Source organism: Macadamia integrifolia, chromosome 2 (assembly GCF_013358625.1).
Source record: "Macadamia integrifolia cultivar HAES 741 chromosome 2, SCU_Mint_v3, whole genome shotgun sequence".
Classification (NCBI taxonomy): domain Eukaryota; kingdom Viridiplantae; phylum Streptophyta; class Magnoliopsida; order Proteales; family Proteaceae; genus Macadamia; species Macadamia integrifolia.
The window spans coordinates 21,740,536-21,762,346 of NC_056558.1; the positions used below are offsets into that span (position 1 = coordinate 21,740,536).

Below are 21,811 nucleotides of genomic sequence, written 5' to 3' on the forward strand. Positions count from 1 at the left end.
CAAATTGGAAACAAATTGAGTGTACCAGTTAGCTGATATTTAAAGATGTAAACGAATAGTCAAAAAATCAGATTCAATTCACACTAGTTTCTCTTTAGGTGTATCTATATCTGATTTACATCTTTATAAAATTACAATATCAATAAATAAACAAGGGAGAAAGAGTACTACCCTGTTGGTGCATGCGGACACAAGCATGTGGGCCAATTGACTCAAAATTGGAAACCAGTCACTCCTATAAAAGGAAAATTATAATAATTGTTCGCAGCGTAGAAAGACCATGCTGCCCCGCCTACAATGCGTTGAAGATACTCTCGCGCTGGTGTACAACTGCGCCAGCAAGGTAGCACTCTTTCTCCCCCTTTCAAAATTTTAGCTTTTAATTTCACTATCTCAAGAAATACGTGTAAAGAACTACAGATAAAAGACCATGGTTTCAAGTATTAGTATTGTATTGGCCATATTGGCTGTATCGTATCGGTATCGGTTGAGATTGATCTCGATCCTTGACCGATCCATATTGATTACCCATATCATTTCAGGGATAAAACAGTAAAACACATACTTTTTCTGAAAAAACAAGGGGTAAAAGTAACCGATACACGCTGATCCTCTCCGATACCAATCCGAATTAGAAGAGACCGATACCGATTCACTTTGCTTTTTTCCGTTTTTCTAAACTTTTTTATTCTCTTCTTTATTTTACACTCCTTGGAAACACTTCTTCTGTTATATCGTTTTTATTTTCTCTCTTTTGTTTTGTTCTTCCTCTTCCTGTTCTCTTATAAGCGAGATTATAGGAAAACGAGTAGTTGTTCTTCACGGTAATTTGGGTCTTCATACATCTCTCTGTTTCATTCATCCAATCTCGGTCGCAGATTACCCACCAGAAAGAAGAAAAAACAAACGATTATAAATACTGAGGGAGAGTCCAAGCTGTTTTCCATCACTTGCGAGAAGAGGTTGTCAGACAGAGGGAGAAGAGGGGGTGAGACAAAGAGGGAGAGTTAAGAAGTTCGTGAAAGAACCCGCATTGAAGAGGACGAAATAGGTGAAGAAGATGAAGAGCCCTTCCTCCATCAGTACTATTTTCATGAATGCGGACAGTATAGATGTGTTGATGATGATTGTAGGATTTCTGGCCGCCGTTTGCTATGGATTAATTACCCCAATCAAGATGTTCGTTATGGGTAGAATAATGAACAATCTTGGTACTGCCGTCACCACCGATTCTCATGTCTTAGTTCACAATATCAACCAGGTAGTATGAACAGAAAGAACATCATTTTTTTTTCTTTTAATCTACATTAACAATCCGCATTGTTCTTATTTGTTTTCTGGATTACAGAACGTGGTTATCATACTCTACATTGCTTGTGGGTCTTTCTTAGTTGCCTTCTTGGGTAAGTATTCAACTTGGTTTTAGTTCATGTAGTTTGGAGGGATATGTATATGTAATGGATTATAGTTTTGGCCTTGCAGAAGGTTATTGCTGGACAAGAACAGGGGAAAGACAAGCAACAAGGATGAGAGCCAAATATGTAAAATCCTTGCTGAGGCAAGAAGTGGGTTAGCTTGATCTTCAAGTCTCAAGCACTGCTGAAGTGATTTCAAGTGTCTCCAATGATATTATCATCATCCAAGAGGCCATTAGTGAAAAGGTCTCTCCTTTTTTCCTCTGAATGATTCTCTGTGAAATTGTAAAATATTTGGGGATAAATACCCAGGTTAAAACAAGGATTTTAAACTTAAAAAATCTGAGTTGAATCAAATCATAGAATCGATCCTTCATATCTGCAAACCCTTGTCTCATACTCAAAAAACATAGAAACAATTAGTACATGTTATTCTAATAAGATTGTTGGATCTATAATAGGTGCCAAACTTTGTGATGAATGTGGCAATGTTCTTAGGGAGCTACATGGTAGCATTCCTGCTAATGTGGAAGTTGGCCCTCATGGCGCTCCCATTTGTCCTACTTCTAGTCATCGCAGGAATAATTTGTGGAAGGATATTAACCAGCTTAGCGAGGAAGAACAGAGAAGAGTATAACAAAGCTGCCAATATCACCGAGCAGGTGATCTCATCTATTAGGACAGTTTACTCCGAGCAGGTGATCTCATCTATTAGGACAGTTTACTCGTTTGTTGGAGAAGGAAAGACAATGAAGGAGTTCTCTGCAGCTCTTCAGGGGTCTCTTAAATTAGGTCTGAAGGAGGGCTTGGCCAAGGGTTTGGCTATGGGTAGTAATGGAGCAATCTATGCTATGTGGGCTGTTGTTTCTTGGTATGGCAGCATATTAGTCATGTATCATGGTGGGATGGGAGGCACTGTATTCAGCATTGGAGCTTGCATTTCTGTTGGTGGCCGGTAATAATTTTTCTTAATTCTCTCTCTCTCTCTTCCTTAAGCTTCAATTTTCTGTTTCACTAGTATTTTCTTAATTTTTCTTAATTTATGTTTTGGTTTCTTGAGCAGGGCATTAGGGTCTGGTCTCTCAAACTTGAAATATTTGTCTGAAGCTTTTTCAGCCGGAGAACATTTATTGAAGGTCATAAGGAGGGTATCCAAAATTGATCCAGAAGATCTGGAAGGCGAAATTTTGGAGATTTTTTCGGGAGGTATTGAATTCAAGAATGTCAAATTCGCTTACCCATCGAGACCAGATGACTTAATCCTCCAAGACTTGAGTCTTCAGGAAACTCTACCATTATTTCCTTATTAGAAAGGTTCTATAGCCCACTTAATGGAGTGATATTACTTGGAGGAGTAAATAGTGAAAGCTTCAGGTTAAATGGCTGAGGTCCCAGATGGGTTTAGTCAGCCAGGAACCAGTTCTCTTCGCAACCTCCATTAAGGAGAACATTATTTTTGGCAAAGAAGATGCAACAATGGAGGAGGTTGTTGCTGCTGCAGAAGCTGCTAATGCACATCTTTTTATTTCTCAATTGCCTCAAGGATATGATACACAGGTAGGTTGGTTGGTGAATTTCTAGTTGTGGTCTAAGTACATCAATTGTGAAATAATGAAATTCTAGTACATAAATAAATCACTTGTGTGTGAACAACAGGTAGGTGAGAGAGGGGTTCAGATGTTAGGAGGACAAAAACGAAGGATAGCCATAGCCAGAGCAATAATCAAAGCACCTCGGATCCTTTTGTTAGACAAGGCAACGAGCGCATTAGACTCTGAATCTGAACGAATTGTCCAAGAAGCACTAGACAAGGCAGCTGTGGGGCGAACGACGATCGTTATTGCCCACCGACTTTCCACAATTCTCAATGCGGATGTGATCGTTGGGGTGAAAAACAGACAAGTTATGGAGGCTGGGTCACACAACAAGTTGATCCAGGACAAGAATGGACTGTATTCTTCACTTATCCAAATCCAACAGACAGAGAAGAAGAAAGAAGATGCCACCACCATAGCATCGACATCGTCCAACCTTAACCTTGTCGACTATAGGAACAACCACAAAAGCAGCAACAATCCTAGAAACTCCATCAATTTAAGTGAGTCTGGCTCTGCAAGGTTAGTAGAAGGCAAAGATGATAGTGGTGCTACATCAACAGTGAATGAGAATACCTTGCATGTTCCATCGTTTTGGAGGCTGTTGCTCCTGAATCTTCCGGAGTGGAAGAAAGCGAGTGTAGGATGTGTGAGTGGATTGTTGTCTGGGGTGGTGCATCCAATGTACTCGTTGGTGATAGAGGTTATGATTTCCATTTACTTCTTAACGGAACACAAAGAAATCAACTACCAGACAATGAAGTACTCATTGTCCTTTGCGTCACTGGCGGTGTTCTCATTTGCAATCAGCATAATCCAGCATTACAACTTCACAGCCATGGGTGAGTATCTGACGAAGAGGGTGAGGGAGAAAATGTTTTCCAATATACTAACTTTTGAGGTCGGATGGTTCGATGAGGATGAGAACTCTACTGGAGCTGTTTGTTCTAGGCTTGCCAATGATGCAAATGGGGTATCTCTCTCTCTCTCTCACACACACACACACAAAATAGTAACTCCAAATCTGTGGATATTTATCAATGTCAGGATCAAACCATGGTTTGATTTCCAACCCAATCCAACCACTATGCATTAGAATAAGACTTTGCACCATGAATTGCATTGGCACCAAGATTGGTGGCTTAATCACATCCCACTTTGAAGGTTGCACAACATGAATTAATGGAAAACCTCCTAGGATGCAAAAGAACAAATTCAATCTTCTTTTTTTTTTTTGGGTAAAAGCTCCAACTCAATTTTTATGGGGGTAGAAGGGAAATCTAATTTTGTTTTGTTTTCAGGTGAGATAATTGGTGGGGGATCGGATGGCTCTCCTAGTGCAGACCTTCTCGGCAGTTACTGTGGCTTGCACCATGAGCCTGGTTATTGCATGGAGGCTTGCAATTGTAATGATCGTGGTCCAACCTTTACTCATCGCTTGCTTCTATACCCGACGTATTGTACACAAGTGTATGTCTAAGAAGGGCATCAAAGCACAAGATGAGAGCAGCAAGCTGGCCACAGAAGCCATCTCCAATCTCCGAACCGTCATTGCTTTCTCCTCTCAGACTCAAATCCTTAGCATGCTAGACCAAGCCCAAGAAGCCTCACATAAGGAGAACATTCGCCAATCTTGGTTTGCCGGCATTTGCCTCGCCCTCTCCCAGTCTCTCATGTCATGCACTTGGGCCCTTGATTTTTGGTATGGCTGGAGGCTTGTCTCCCATGGCGATATCACCTCCAAGGCCTTTATTCAGACTTTCATGATCTTGGTTAGCACCGGCCGTGTCATCACCGATGCTGGAGCCATGACAACTGATCAGGCTAGAGGAGCTGATGCTGTCACCACGGTATTCTCGGTGCTAGACCGTGTCACCCGCATTGATCCAGATAACAATAATGGTTGCAAGACCCAAGAGTTGGCCGGTCACATGGACATCCACGTTGTGGATTTCGCTTACCCAGCCAGATCAAACATCATTGTCATCAGGGGCTTATCACTCAATATTGAAGCCGGGAAATCAATGGCTTTAGTAGGTCAGAGTGGGTCTGGGAAGTCAACTATTATAGGTCTAATTGAGAGATTCTATGACCCATTGAAAGGAACAGTGATGCTCGATGGAAGAGATATCAAGTCCTACCACCTGAGGTCATTGAGGAAACACATTGGGTTGGTGAACCAAGAGCCGATACTATTCTCTGGGACCATTAGGGAGAACATAGAGTATGGAAAACCAGGAGCTTCAGAGAAGATAGATGAAGTAGAGATCATAGAAGCAGCAAAGACGGCGAACGCTCATGATTTCTTAGCGTCATTGAAGGATGGGTACGAGATGAGGTGCGGGGACAGGGGGTGCAATTGTCTGGGGGGCAGAAGCAGAGGATAGCTATAGCAAGAGCGATACTGAAGAACCCGGCGGTGTTGTTGTTGGATGAGGCGACGAGTGCATTGGACGGGCAATCAGAGGTGGTTGTGCAAGAGGCGTTGGAGAGATTGATGGTTGGGAGGACAATTGTGGTGGTGGCTCATCGGCATAGCACTATTAAGAACTGTGATCTTATTGTGGTGTTGGAGAAGGGGAAGGTGGTGAAGGAAGGGACTCAATTGGGTCTTTTGGCTAAGGGACCCAATGGGAGACCCAATGGGGCATACCATTCTCTTGTTAGCTTCCAAAGCACACCACCAGTTGCAACAGTTAAGATTGATTAGTAACATGTTAATATAGTGTCAACTAGGTAAGGTACCCTTAATATAATGAAAGCAATGAGGCAACGCAAACCATTTTGAGAGAAATTAATAGCAGCTATAAATTATTTAAGCATTTTGGTTGCATTGTTTACAATTTTTTAAATTTATACCTTTATCTTTGACCTTGCTTTATTTATTTGAGTAAAAACATACTTTTTATAGACCTAGTATTTTAACAATGTAGACAAATTTAAAAAAATTTATTAACCCAAAAATATCATAAAGCAAACTCAAGATCTCCCACAACCATCCTTACTCATTACGTGTATTAACCAATTCACTACCTCTTGGTAATCCATCCAAACTTCTAATTGAGTCAACCCTTGATTCTTTGAAGTCTGTGAACTTTGATACAGTCCCTGAAGTTCTGATTCTGAGGCATTCTTTGCAAAACCATAATTCATATATGCTGCTACAAGATGAGACTATTAACTGAAAATAGAAGCCCACCCTACAGTCCTGCTCTTGAGTCAAATTTTGCCATCACAAATGACAAAATTAGACTTCTATTCTGATAGCCTTTGGTACTCATTAGAAGATAGATCACAAACATCACTAGAAATAAAAAATTACTCGGAAATAACCGGAAATTTATGATCATTAATCCATATAAGAATGACTCCAATTAATCAACCTCCTAGGATTAGGCCTTTTTTTTTTTTTTTTAATCACCTCATTACGACACGAACATAGGAAATAAAAATGTAATATTAAGAACAGAAATGAGACAAGATTCTCAGACATGATTTAATCATAAATTTAAAGTGTTTTTTTTTTTTTTTATCAAATCTTATCACTATAAGTTATGAATGTAAGACTTCATTATGGTTCAAGTTCAATAATAAATCGATATAAACCAGTATTAATCCAATATTGAAAAATCGAAATAAAAAATCTAAACTGAAACCAAACCTGATCAAAATCAAAATCGACAGAAAACCGAAGTTCTTTAACAGATTGGTTTTGGTCTCCCTGATTCCTAGACCGAAATCAATTCAACTCAACCAAAACCAAACCAAACCAAACTGACCAATTGACACCCCGACTCGCGGCTTACGAAAATATATTAATTTAAAAATTAACCCATAATTAAATGATAAAATTTAATATCATCATATAGAATTCTCAAAAAATATATTTTATGGAAATTCTTGGACAAATTTGTAACATCGCTGGGGCGAGTTTGGTCATTCGTCGTCAAAAAAGTCTCATGGGAATAAGATACATCCAGAAATTTTGGAAGCCATTGAGCATGAATCTGGTCGAGTTCATAGTTCATACCAAAATTAATCAAACTAAGTGGAAACGTGTCAAAATTAAGGCTAATTTGATTCTTCTTCTTCGATCTCTGTCTACATACATATTGTCCATATGCGTCACCCATTACGTCCATGAACACTGAGGAAAGTATAAATGAAAGAGACGATGACAGAGTAGGAGCCCGGGAAGCTCAGAAGAATCATCAAATATGGCCAGTGTTGGAGTTACCCTTCTCCCTCTCCCTCTCCTCACTCCATACAAGATGGGAAAGTTCCAACTTTCTCACAGGTCTGTCATTCAAACCAATCTGTCTGATTTTATCTTGTTTTCTAGAGCTGAAAGAACTTGGGTTTCCGTTAAATATCTAGAAATTTGAAGTGTAAATAACTCTGAAATCTCATTTATTCCATTAGATATTGTATTCAACCATTTATATTAGATATTTACTGGAATTGAATTTGTAGCAGTTTATTTTTTTTTACCTTCAAATTCTTGGATCCCTGACAATATAATTATTTGATAATGGAATCTATGGGTCTAATTATTTTTAGATTTCTACTATTTAGTAGAGAGATATGTAGTTAATTGCTTTATTTTTGGTTTCAGACTTCCAACATAGGTTTCTGCATTCATTTCCTATCGGATCAATGAGGATCTGATGAATGTGAATTCTCATTGTGTTTTCTGGTCAATACACTTGTAGGAAATAATGGAAGACCTTCCATTGTGCCATTCAGTGACAACAATACCCCGTATAAGGACTTCTCTCAACTCCTAGTTAGTGCTGAAAGAGATCTTCCACAAAGATTTGGAATATCTCTTAACCTAATCTGAGCTCCTTTTCCCCTCTTTTTTGCATGCATGTTCTCCATTGAGAAATTACTGAGTCATTTAGATAGCTGTCATATTACTCTGTCTTTTGGAGTTATAACTGCTTCGTAGCTGTGAGACTTCACCATCCAAACACCAGGAGGGACTATCATGGGTATTCCAAAAATATACAGCTGCATTGTTTCATTCTCATTTCAAAGATAGTCTTCTTTCATCTGTATTACTTTTCCCCGTTGTGAGCAGTAGATAATATGAAACAATGGATTTGATGACTCCCTTATTTTGAGTTTCTTGAAAATCAACTTCCATCTTGCTGGTCTGCTGGTTTATTACATCATCTTAATTGAGAAATTACAGCACTTGAAATAAGAAACCTTACTTGTTCTATGAACTTTCAGAGTGGTTTTGGCTCCCTTGACTAGGCAGAGGTCCTACAACAACATCCCTCAGCCACATGCTATCTTGTATTATTCTCAGAGAACCACCAAAGGAGGACTTCTCATAAGTGAAGCCACAGGTGTTTCTGACACTGCACAAGGGTATAATGCCTTCTACAGATTTTATTTTTCATTCTAAAACCGAAGTTTTAAAACTTTCTGTATATTTTCCTTTATTTCAAAGTATATTTATTTATCTATTCTTCCTCTCAATGGAAGGTACCCATATACACCTGGAATTTGGACAAAAGAGCAGGTGGAAGCCTGGAAACCTATAGTGGATGCTGTTCATGCAAAGGGTGGTATCTTCTTTTGCCAGATTTGGCATGTGGGAAGGGTATCTAGTTCTGGTATTTTCTTGATTCAGAGTACCTTTTTCTTCTTTTTTCAATATTTCATGCTGATAAAATAGCCTTAATTTTTTGTTTCACTAGGCCGTTGAATTAACTTAATTCCCTCCATTAGACAATTTATTGACTATCCTTTCTGGATTGACAAATTGAGTAGTACTGAATGTGCACAATCACACCTCCTTTTGAAAATCAGTGGTGCTAAACTGCAACACACTGTAGTTTATTCAAAACATATTAGTCTTTTCCATCTGAATGATGGTCCTTCCCAATGACTATATTTTCATGTGCCAAGTTTTAACAGCTCCGTCTGTGATATCAACTTATGCATTGCAGAATATCACCTTTCTCAGGTGAGTTTGAATAATCTTACTCTGATATAATTCTGGGTTTAAATTTTTTCCATGCTTACAGATTCAAAGGTGTTTCTTTTGACACCTCAGTAGACTATTGTCTTTTGTATCTAAATATTTTGAAGGTTTTGGATAATTTATACTGAAGAGTCTGAACATAATAAAAAAGATCATCCCATATAGTAGATTTTTTTTTCCCTCCAGAGTTCAAGGTTTAGAACCTGTTTGGCCAAGGCATAACCTAAAAAATCAACCGTCCAACTAAAGAGGGAGTTCAAAGAGTGGTTGTACTTAATCTGCAAAATGAAGCCAATGTACATCATAGTGGCAGCAATGAGTTTATGCCAGTGGAGTGCATTTGGCTCTTTATCAAAGAAGTTAGGAAAGGAGTATACGATGTAGGATTTATTGGTTTTACATCATGATTGCAGCAATGAGATTAATGGCAATTGAGTGCATTTGGTTCTTGATCAAAGAAGTCAGAAAAAAATTATGATGAAGGATTTATTGGCTGTTGATTGTTTGATTTTAACAACAATCTGACTGTGAATTAGTTGGATCTGAATGGCTTATAATTTTACAATTTGTGTGTGGAAGAAGATGCCCATACCCATGCTTACAGTTGTGAGTTATCCAATATTATGTGGTACATTTTCATGTCTATGCAATTGTCCTTGGATGGGTTTTGTATGAAGTTGACATTGTCTAATTCTATGAGCTTCAGGGGGGATTGGTTGCCACTCTGTGAGACATATGAATTGTATCAATATAGTAATCCCCAGGGTTTCTTCATTTGTCTTTTTGTTTGTTTGAATAGCTTAGGCTATACGATGGTTTTTGGAGATTAGGATCATATTGGCCTGTGAACTTGGGATTGCTGGATCCTGATCCCAAGTTGACTCGTCAATCCCCCCAAGAACTTAGTTGACCAGGCCTGGCTAACCCCCACTGTTATGTCCAAACTTGGCCTATCTGTGCATTGTTGGCTTGAGTTGACTTGGGATTGGATTGGCAGTTGGTGATTTTTTCGCCGAGTCCAAGGACTAAGTCCTTGTGTTTTGTTGGAGTGGTTTCTTCCTTGATTTTCTTGCACCTTTAGCAAAACTTTTTTGCTAATTGCAATCTTATCATGTTTCTCTTAAATTAAATGAATAAATTACTCATCATTTTGGTTTTATAGAGAGAGGGGAAGATTCACAGAACATCTAAATATTCTGTAAAGTCCAGAAAATTTTTCTTTGGCCCCGCAAACACTTTTAGCTGTCCATGACATGTGAAAGTTCCTTCCCCCCCCCACCCCTTTTTTTTTCTGAAGTCTCTTTGCCTTTTGATTAACTAGGTTGATATTCGAGTATCAACTTAATGTACCCTCTTACATGACATTGCCGTTATTAGGCCTATTGAAGAATCCAATAATCATAAAACCCAGTTATCTCATTCTACACCCACAGAATTGATGTTCAAAAAAAAAAAAAAAAAAAAAAAGAAAAGGAGATAGTTGTTTGCTTCAAGCTTTTGGGATGATGGGTCATTACATTATCTGCTGTACATGATGTATGAATTTGAAATGAATTACTCTTGTTAATTTTTTGTGTGAAGGATACCTGTGCTATTATTGATATAGTTGATGATTTACATAAGTACATTTTTTTTATGGATATTTTAAATATGGGTGCACCTTGTTGTCACCAAGGTGGTGAAGTGAGAAGTTTTAACCTTCTTTTGATTGCCCATTTTCTTATTCCCAAAACTTTTGTAAGTCAAGGATAAAAAAGGATATTCAAAATAATTTGAAAGTGACTAATCATATAAAAAAAAGGGTGTACCTAGTGCACGACGCTCCCACCACTGCTTTGACTGAGGGGCCTCTATAATGTATGCAGCCTTACCCCCGCTTTGTGTTCATGCTGTTTCCCAACTCGAACCCGCTACCACTAAGTCGCATTGGAGCAACCTTACTGTTGCGCCGATGCTTGCTCTCTAAACTGACTTATCATTATGTATAATTTTCAAAAACTGTTAGTGTCTATGTGAAATGATAGGATTTACCCTCATCGACAAAAGAATTGTGTTATACTGAAAGGGAAAATAAGTGACTTTGGTTACAACAAGATTTTCCCTTTAAATATTTTCTTCTTGTTGATTGACCGAAAAGATTCCATTGAAAGTTTTAGTCATAGTCATGATTCTCAACTTTCCTGACACAGTCACTTTATGCAGATTATCAGCCAAATGGACAAGCTCCAATCTCATCAACTACCAAACCACTGAAGCCTTCAGTTCGTGCCAATGGCATTGATGTAGTGGAGTTCACACCTCCACAACCGTTAAAGCTAGATGAAATCCCTCATATTGTCAATGATTTCAGAATTGCTGCTAGAAATGCAATAGAAGCTGGTAAGGTTTTGAAAGAAATTTAAATTTCGTCAAATGTGGAAAGGAATTTAAAGCTTAAAAAAATTATTGGAAGTTGATTGGCCAAAATTGGAGAGTTAAACTCTATTGAAAGAACTACTGTGTGATCCTGAAAAATGGCACATGGTTTTGAAAATCCTAGCATAATTATCTTTTGGAAGCAGTATAAATACAAGTTATTCCTCCAATATGTTTGAATAAAGTATATTTTAGTAAGGATAAAGGTTTTCCTTCAGTAAATACATGAAAAAGGAAAATTGGAACATAAAAATATGAAAAATAGTAGTGAAATACATTGATCGATTGCCTTTGAAACTTTGAATAGACAAACTGCTTTATGTTACTTCTTTACGATTCCTTTCAGATCTAGCTTTTGCTTGTATAGTGTAGCTTGTTCTATGCAATTCATTATTCATAACCTGATCGGCAAACAGCATATTTTCCTTGATATTGTGTTGTTTCCAAATTTTATGTGTAAAACCTATAAGCCTATTTTCCCAAATGCATAGATAGGTTCCTCAATACTCATTTTGGTATAATTAAAGAAGGACAATAGCTTTATTACTGCACGCGTTAGCATGCCAGTTTATAGTTGTGACGTTAGCGCTTTTCTTGCTGCGTTAGCGCAACAGTGCTCTACAATCAGCTCGACCACAGGCTGGTTGTAAATCAGGTGGTCTACGAGTAGCTCAACCACTGGGAGAGAGTGGTCATAGATTAGCTAGCTCAGCCATTGCTTGGTTGCTGGTTTCCTTTTTCGTCTTGACAAAGAGGAAAAGAAGAATATTGAAAATGCTCCTAACCCAACACCATTAACCTCGAGCCTTGGCACAGTACAGAGATCGAATCCTCTACGGCTGAGTCATGGTTGTCCTTCGTTGCTACTAAGATGCCCCGTACTGATACACCTGTCTGGCCAGCTCGCATCTCATTTCCCTTGTTATTCGTTTAAAATTTAAATTTTAAAATAAAATGAGCTAGAATTGTCTAACCAGAACTTCACTTTTCATGACATGGACCTAAGTTTCATTATCATTTCTAGCATTCAAGTTTTAGTACCAATTTTCTCTGCCATAAACATCTCCAGTGGAAAGGGCTGATGCTCACTTGAATAAGCTCTTTTTGAACAAACTCCATCATTTTCCCACCTCAGTTCTTCATACTCATCTGGGCTTGATTTCTTGAGCATTGCCTGAATTCAATTAATTTACTGATTGAAAAAGAATTAAAAGTACGGCTGAAATTAATGTTGAATATTTTACAATTTAAACTATGACTAGTAAACACAAGAAATGCTGCAATACCACTGTCCACTTATGAATACCAAAAAAAAGAGATTTATATGTCCGTATGTTACCCTCATCAAAGAAAAGAAAGGATACAAACATTCTAGGATACTTTACATCAAATATGTTGTTTTATGATTTGACTTTTTATCCTTGAAGAAGACAAGTACTTTTGGTTAGTCATTAGAAAATATATATATATATATATATATTAGTTGGATTTCAGCTGTGTTAACCCTTCAGTTATAAGAGAAATTAAATGTGGATGATTTTAAATGCATCCTTAACTAGCTTTTAAGTAGTCTTGAAGAAAATCCAGTGGGATATTTTGGTTTTCTGATTTACGTGACTTTTAGTGTATTATCTCCCGAGTGATTACAGTTAATATTTTTTATAATAGAAGCTAGTAACACCATGTTATTATCCACATGGAGAAAGGGTAGTTAAAAATACAAAGCTTGTTGAACTTAGAATATAAGTGTAGGAACTTCTGAAACTTTCTTGCTCATGTACCAACCATTAACTTGCTCTTCCTTTCATGAAAGTTAAAACATCTCCTTCTTGAACTCCTTGATAGCTACAATTGCACCAAAACTAAGCCACCAAATTTCTGATCTTATTTTCTTTTCAGATCCATCAATTTGCTTGCCTACTCCTGAGTCCTGACAACATCTGTGATATTTAAAAAACAACTAATTGTTTCTGTTTCTCCTAAGCCATCTGCCAATTTATTTTGTAATGGATCATATATCAATGGTTCGAGCCTCAATTTTAGGTTTAGGACTCAGATTATATATCAATGTATTTTCTGGGCCTTCTTACTCATTTTGGTGACATTTTGTAACATTGTCATTCACCATCAGTGGGCGGCATATTTCTTTGTGGTAGGACTATAAACAGACCAAATATGGGCCAAATAGCTACATCTTATTCGGTCCGTTTATTTAACCAGATATCTAACTAAAATATCCAATGGATATGAAATCCATATTCAGATCCATTATCCATATCTGGTTAAAATGGCTATGTTTTAAATCCTCTCTTACCTCCTATTTTTACACTTGTTTTTCACTTATTTATTCTTCATTTTAAAATCTTTCACCTCAATTACCCCTTTTGTTATGTTACATGTCATTTATATAACCTTATATTACATATAATACCATTTATGTCACATAGGAGAAGTGGTGAAGAAAGACATGCTTAGCTTAGGTCTCGTATCTTGTATGGCTTCAAACAGAGCTGATTGGAGAGCAAGGATCCATGTGGCTTCTTGTTGTTGTTGTACCATATATATCACATTTATTTATCATATATGTATAATACATAGAAAATATATATATGGATCGAATTGGATATGGTTTTTCCGATATCAGTCTGTTTATTATTAATCAGATATGCTATAAATAATCGGATAGCATGTCAGCATATCCATTCAGGAGGAACAGTCCGGATTTGAATACAGCTTCGTATAATATCCAGTTCATTTATAGCCTACTTTATGGCTAAATCCATTAATGATGTAATTATCTAATTATTGATACCTAAAAGTATTTAATAAATCTGCTTCGCCTAAGAAATCTGCCAACAGTTAATTTGTTCTATATCAAATGTCCGTGGTTAGAGCCTCCATTTAAGGTTTAGAACTTTAGACTGTATATCCATGTATTTTCTTGGCTTCCATACTCATCTTGGTGATATTTTGGTTTAAGTTGTTGGAACATTGTCATTCGCCTTCTATGGGAAGTATATTTCTGTGTGGCTAAATCCATTTATTGTGTGCTTATTATTTAATGATCTTACACACTTGCTTCACTGGACTAATTCTCTTGTTGTATAGGATTTGATGGAGTTGAGATCCATGGAGCTCATGGCTACCTACTTGAGCAGTTCATGAAAGACCAAGTTAATGACCGAACAGATGAATACGGTGGAACCCTGCAAAATCGTTGTCGCTTCCCTCTTGAAATAGTTGAGGCCATTGTCAATGAGATTGGAGCTGGTAAAGTTGGGATTCGGCTCTCACCTTTTGCCAGTTATATGGAGGCTGGAGACTCAAACCCAGAAGCTCTAGGCCTTTACATGGCTCAATCCCTCAACAAATATGGGATTCTCTATTGTCACATGGTTGAGCCAAGGATGAAAGCTGTTGGAGTTATCGGTGAAACTCCACACAGTCTCCTACCCATGAGAAGAGCTTTCAATGGAACCTTTATTGCTGCTGGAGGATTTGACAGGGATGATGGGAACAAAGCTATTGCTAATAATTGTACAGATCTTGTTGCTTATGGTCGATTGTTCTTGGCTAATCCAGATTTGCCGAAGAGATTTGAGCTTGATGCTCCCCTTAACAAGTACAATAGAGAGACCTTTTACATTTCTGATCCTGTTGTTGGTTACACAGACTATCCATTTCTAGAATCTACAGTTTAAACACGGAGAAGTAAGCAGAGGCTAGTATGTGATAGTTGTCTTATTTCTTTCCTTGCTTGAGGGATCTTTATTTAGTGTAGAAGTGGAGAATAAATGTTCAAACCAATGAATATGCAACAAGGACATACCATTTGGTTCAAAGTATCTGGTAGAGTGTGTGTCAGTTGAGGGTGCCCATAGACCTCTATACCACGAGATGGTATTTGTCACAAGTTGTCTTTGTTAGTAGACTTTCATTTTAGGCTTTAGAGTTCTACTCACATTAGAGTCCTCATATTATGTAATTGTTTCAAGTTCAATATAAAGAGAATAGCTGGATGATAGGTAATTTATCACCTATCGCACAAGCCTTTCTCCCCAATCTCTTTTTCTCTCTCTTATTTCTCTTCTTCATGGATTCTGGTTAAGCTTTATTTACATTACCGAACTTATATTTTCCCCAAATTCTCTGTGGTTTGCATTGGTATTCAATTCTTTAATGCCACAAGTTCAATGGCCAATGACTATAAAGCATTTTTATGCAGAAAATTTGAATCCCTTGTGGTTGCATCTTGTGTTGGAGTATGTCTGCCTTTGACAAAAACAGAGGCTAACCTATTATCTATATCTAGTACTTGGACTGGAGATACTTGATTTAGGACAGGAAAGGTAACTCAACAAGTTAAGATGGATTAAAATCCATGGCTTAGTCCCCATTTGAATATCATCAAAACAGTGCACTTTGAAACTTGTAACCACCAAATTATGCAAAGTGAACAACTATAACACTGCTAGTTCTTTTCCATTTTAAAATATACGGCTTATTTTGATTTATTTTTTGTATCAAACATTATTTTTTTTTAAATTCGGGTCTAAAATCAATCTATTTCCTTAATTCTTCTTGAGTTTTTGTAGATATTGTAAATTTTTGGGTGAAACTATTAGTGAATTATCTACTAGACTCATAATATTTTGGGACAAATTATTTGTTTTCTGAATTATTTGCAATTTTGAAATGCTATGAACTTTCTTCAAACTCTTCAAATTGATAATGATTCAGTCGTTCACTGAAATATTTGTGAATTTGCCTATGATGTCACATGGAGTGATCTAATTGTCCTTGGAGGTCAGTAGTGTTTGCAATTTGTTACTTGTGTGGATGGTCAGATATTTTTTGTTATGTTTCTTCCCTATATAGGTCTGTAAGCCTTTATTTTGATGCAGTGTTGTTAACAACAGGTTGTTGGGCAGTGAATGGGTGATGGTTTTGTTCATGTGTTATGGAGTGGAGATGCTGGCTTTAGTTATAGAGGCATTATTGCTTTCAACTGAAATGGAATCTCAAAGATATTGTATTTATTTATTTTGTAGGACCAGTTTTTGTTTCAAAACCAGACTTTGTTGCTAACTTTGGCCATCACAAATGCTTATTACTGTCTGGATTTGGGTCAACCACCTAAGCTACCATTTGGTTGGGAAAGGTTACCTTTAGTAGGTTTGTAGGTGGAACTATGAAATGACTTTTCTGCCCTCTTATCTATGATACCACCTTGTTGCATCTCATTGGTGTGATCCTCTTGTGCCTTGCTCAGGGTCCTCTTTCCCTTAAATGATGTTAGGGTTGGGATCTTTGACATGATCATGAAACAGGCCAGGTTAAGGGTGATCCCCTGAGATACAATTTGGCTAGATTTGAACTTTGAGATGACCCAACATCATCTATTGCCATCCCATTTTGAATGTCCCTTCTTTACTCCAACTTCATAAGTTCTATTATCTATCCTAATGACAAACAGGGTTTGGATACTTTAGCCACAACTTGTAGCCTTGACTCATTAAGCCCCAATATGCAGTCTTCTCCTAAAAATCATATTGTAGATACTTTGAAAGTGGTCCATCATTATATCAGCTATGTGGATAAATTTTACAAAGTCCACTAGCTCTCCTAGCTAATTGGTGAGCCATAGATAGCATATTTTTGTTTTTTTCTCTCTATGTTTAAAGAGTTAAATTGTTTAGGAACATTAAAAGAAAACACCTTCCACAGCAAACTTCCTTCATCCTGTTGCAAAAACTTTATTAACTCCTCCCAATCAGTCCAGATGGTGGCAATGATGAGACCTAATAGTCTTGCTTGCTGCAGTTCTTTGAGAATTCCGTTGGCTTCGGAATCCTGTGTTCTCTGCATAACCGTAGTTTAAGAAGGCACAAACACAAGTTCCATTTAAGAATAGAACCACTGCCAACCTGCCATAAAAGAAGAAGATTTGAAACTCCCATCACAGACTATCACACAAGATGCAACAACAACAACTCAATCTTTTCTCAATTAAATGGGGTCGGCTATATGAATTTGTAAAAAAGAAAAAAAAAAAACAAACTTTGTAATCAAGCTAGGAATAAAAGAATCATTTGTAAACTGACTATCCAGGGTGGATAGATGTTAATGTTGAAAACTTGACCATGAAAATGAGTGCCAAATAATCTACTACAGTGGTTTAGGACTGGGTAGGGGTCTTTTCCATAACAGATTATACAGGGAATTGGTAACCCATACCTAAATTACTTTGTGGCTTTGAGATTAAGCGTCACTCCTTGTTTTAATTTGCATCTCAACCTAAATTACTATGGCATTTGGTGTGTCTAGTTGGGATATAAACTTCATTGATATGTAGGTCATAGCTTTCATAGCTTTACCAAAAAAAAAAAAAAAGCTTTCATAGCTTTCCAATAAACTAAGGATGCATGAATGAAAAATTCCATGAATTAAATTAAAAAAAAAAAATTCAGATAAATTCCAAATGAAATTTCAAAGTCTTTTTGTTTCAGCCTAGACTGAAATTTAAACATTTATCTACATGCTCTAATTGCCTACTTTTTCCAAACTACTAAAGTCTCTCTCTCTCTCTCTCTCTCTCTCTCTTCTGTCTTTGACTAAAATATTTCTGAAGTTATTGTAGCACACATGCATATCTTCTATTAAATAAAGGTGGTGACAAAATCAATATTTCTAAGCAACCTCTATAACTAAAGTGAGATTAGCTTTCTCATATTTAAAAATAAAGTGAAGGTATATTTTCTTTAATTATTTGATTAAAGTGTGTTTACAGAATCTTGGAGGACAGATTCGCTCTAGTTATTGGTCGGCACACCGTGTTCTGAGTTAATTTAATCAGTCACATAAAAATAATAATAATAATAATAATAATTCATATATTTGAGGAATATAGAACATTATTGGTGGACAATACCTAATTTAATGGCTCAGAAGCTCTCTCCTAAGTTAAATGGTTCATTTCTTGATTATGAAGATGCCTACAAATTGGTGATTAATTAATTGGGATATGGTACCTCAGTTTTGGGATCCAATCCCATCTTCATATTTTGTTAATGTTTTTGGATTTAAGCCTGTTGGCTTTTGTGCTGAATGAAGGATTCTTCAATTCATGCCAGTCCTGCTTAGAAGATTATGCTTCAAAGAAAGAGAAGAATGATTATGTAAGTTTGATGTAACATACACTAAGGCACTATTATGGATTAACCAATGGAAAAACATAGAACTTAAAGTTCCCATTGATTTTTCCAGTCTTATAATTTATTGCCATTGGCATGTAAAGTACCTTCCATCATGATCACTTGTTTAAACTTTAAGCCATCAATATAGACATTAACAAAAGTGGCAGCTTTTTGTAGGACACTTGATGACTATATTTCCCACTTTTCGAGAGGGATTATGGACATGCTTAATTAATAACATGATCTAGTCTCTGATTTGGTATTATGTGAGAAAAAAAAAAAAAAAAAAAAAAAAAAAAAAAAAAAAAAAGATAGAAGATTTCTCAGTCGCTGTGTAAACTATTCTTTTTGTGTGTGGGGTGGGGGGTGATGTGGATTGTTGTGACCTTTTGATTGTCATTTTGAAGATGGGTTAATTAAGGCTTGGATTCGCCATGTGTAAATTTTCAAAACAAACCTAAATCATTTAAACCCCTAATCTATTGATTTGACAATTTTCATAAAACATAACAATTTTTTTAAATGTAGTGCAACTTTTTTTTTTTCTATTGTGATAGGGCCCAAAGAGAGTTTGGGAGAGAATTTGAACTCACGACCCCTTAATCATGAGTTGTTGGCTTTTGCCAACTAAGTTGAGCTCTTTTGTCAGTGTAGGTTTTCTCTCACTGTTGATCTTGTCTACTTCTCTATACAATTGTTAGGGTTAGAAACTAATGGGTATTGCTAACATATATAAGTTGAGAGTAGAGATTAATCCTGTCAGACAAAACAATTGATGCCTCTCCCATAATAAATTCAATTGTTAATAGGTTCACATACACTCTACACTTTAAGAAAAACCAATGAACCCATTAGAGAGATCACTTTCCATGATAAGTTCTATCCAATCAAGTTCATCATCAGTCAACATCCTTCTACTAATCCATACCTGTAGAATAACTGGATGTTAGCCCATACATGATGAAAATATTGCATCCTCCTCATATAAAATGAGCTCATTAATTGTCCTCACATGAAATGACCTCCACTATCTGTTATGCCACTTTTTGAAACCCTCTCTCTCTCTCTCTCTCTCTCTCTCTCTCTCTCTCTATATATATATATATATATATATGTTTATATATATACACACACCCACACGTCGTGTTGTACAATTTATCTTTTAGCAATAGTGGTGGAATTTGATTAAAAGAAAAAAAAAACAATGATGGAATATAGCTTTGGGTTGTGACATAATGAACTAGAGTCTGTATCGAAGACTATAGACACCAACCAGAAAACACTAATTTGGAATCTTTGATTTTGCAAATGATAAATAACATTCAGGGAAATGAATGCTCCGTGGTCATTTGACCTCTACACCAACGTGAATACTAATAAAAGTGGAGATATGAGAAGCCATTAGTAGAGGACTGCGAGAGCATTCTTCTGTATAAGATTCAGTTCTACACTCGCATAATATGAGCTATCTAATGGCATGCTATGAGCAATCTAGTGTAGGCAAAAGGTTCACTAGTGAGAACATTGAAGATACACATCATTTGCATAAAGGGCATTGGCTATCTTATCAGAGCCCCCAACACTAGAGGTTTTAAATAAAAATGGTGCTTTCTATTGGTTTCTAGAGGGACCCTACACTTTATACCTTAAAGCACAAATATTATGTTTTCATTACATGTCCATTGTTAAATGGTTACTTGCATCCCATAATATAGAGTATATATATGAGAGGATCTAATTGAGGGCTCCTATTGAATGGACTGTGATTTGAAAGATTCTTCCTGTCTAGAAAAAATAATGGAAGGGAGGTGGAGAATGTTGACTTAACATATCTTGAGTTCACCACTACCATGAAGTGAAAAAAAAAAGAAGCTAATTGGTCCAAACACTAAACCCTAAAATTTAAGGTTTTGTTGTCACAAAAGCAAACATCAAAACGTGAAGACCACCCCATTTAACATCTTGCCTTGTCAAAATTTAGGTTGCGCATGAAAGAGAAGTTTAAAAGGTGAACTAGGCAAAAAGGCCGACGGATATAAGTCCGTACACTCTATGCCCTAGGTGAATTATAAAAAATGTCTTTAAATTTTGTAAATTTGAAGATGTTGGGGGTAACGTAGTTGGTGAACAACGAACTTGATACGAGTTATAAATTCGAATGTCCTGAGTTCGACTTTCACTAGACACACCTTGGGCCACTCACACGGGGGTGTTTAGTGCTCTTCACTACTTTCAGTGAAAGTTGAATGATTCTCATTCAACCTCGGTATGACCCAGTTCATACGATTGTGGGATCAGTATGGGCCTGCGGGACTGGCTTGGATACCCATAGTTAATGAAAAATAAAAAATAAAAAGAAAAATCTCCTATTACAAAAAAATAAAATAAAAAAATCCTTTAAAACAGGTTTTGTTGCTCAAATACAATAAAAATAAGAAAACTATACTTGGACAAAAAATGGTATGCAAATATCTTTTTCATAGGTAATTTTACAATGAACAAAGAAGGCCTTAATAAAATCTGGGGATTGACTTATTTATCTGGTCAACATTTGCCTAGTGCAGTTGGTTAGGAACTACTTATCAAAGCAGCCTTTTATCGGGCATTTTTTGTGTTCGAGTCCCCCTACCTCTTTCCCTTGCTGGCTCCCTTTCTTGAGTTGGGACACCTTGCGAAGCCTTTGGACTGTCATCCTAGTTGGTCCATGGGCACTTGATAGGAATTGTCCAATAAAAAAATCTTATTTATTTGGGAGAATAGCGTATGTTAGTGCTCCCTGAATATCTCTCCTCCAAAACAGGGGGTAGATATATCATTTTATAATTTTACAAGCAGGGTTTAGCATACACTATGCTCCTGAACAGAGTAGTGAGTCGAAGATTTTAAAAAATAAAATAAAATAAAATAATAATAATAATAATAAAAATCCCAAGCTCTAAGGCTGCATTTACTTTTTTTTTTTATTTTGTAATAGAACTTTCCAATTCACAATTCCCTAATTTTATACAAATCACAGGAGTCTTAAGAACTGTTTTAGCTAGAGAGAATAATAGCTCTTTCCAATAACGTGGAATCACCGCCCTCCTCTTCATTCTAAATATGCTCCTTTGACAAATTTTAGAGATATGGATGTAGTCATTAGATCACATCACTAACATAGAAAATATTATCCCTAACATTTATATAATTTCC

The 21,811-nt window shown here is 36.6% G+C and overlaps 1 protein-coding gene and 1 pseudogene across 1 annotated transcript; both read left to right on the top strand.

Moving 5' to 3' along the window:
• The first annotated feature begins 835 nt into the window (after positions 1–835).
• On the top strand, positions 836–5,809 carry LOC122062759 (annotated as a pseudogene).
• A 1,238-nt stretch (positions 5,810–7,047) lies between these two features.
• Positions 7,048–15,485, top strand: LOC122062769 (putative 12-oxophytodienoate reductase 11). Its single transcript, XM_042626418.1, has 5 exons — positions 7,048–7,307; positions 8,249–8,389; positions 8,507–8,637; positions 11,211–11,387; positions 14,532–15,485. Exons 1-5 carry the CDS (start codon positions 7,228–7,230, stop codon positions 15,122–15,124), a joined length of 1,122 nt encoding a protein of 373 aa, XP_042482352.1. The 5' UTR covers positions 7,048–7,227; the 3' UTR covers positions 15,125–15,485.
• The last annotated feature ends 6,326 nt before the right edge of the window (positions 15,486–21,811 follow it).

What these genes read in the sequence shown, in the direction of transcription:
- LOC122062769 (XM_042626418.1), top strand. Translation starts at nt 7,228, where the DNA reads ATGGCCAGTGTTGGAGTTACCCTTCTCCCTCTCCCTCTCCTCACTCCA. An exon ending in GTTTCTGACACTGCACAAGG is followed by an intron (nt 8,390 to 8,506) that starts GTATAATGCCTT and finishes TCTCAATGGAAG; the next exon opens with GTACCCATATACACCTGGAA. An exon ending in GGGAAGGGTATCTAGTTCTG is followed by an intron (nt 8,638 to 11,210) that starts GTATTTTCTTGA and finishes CACTTTATGCAG; the next exon opens with ATTATCAGCCAAATGGACAA.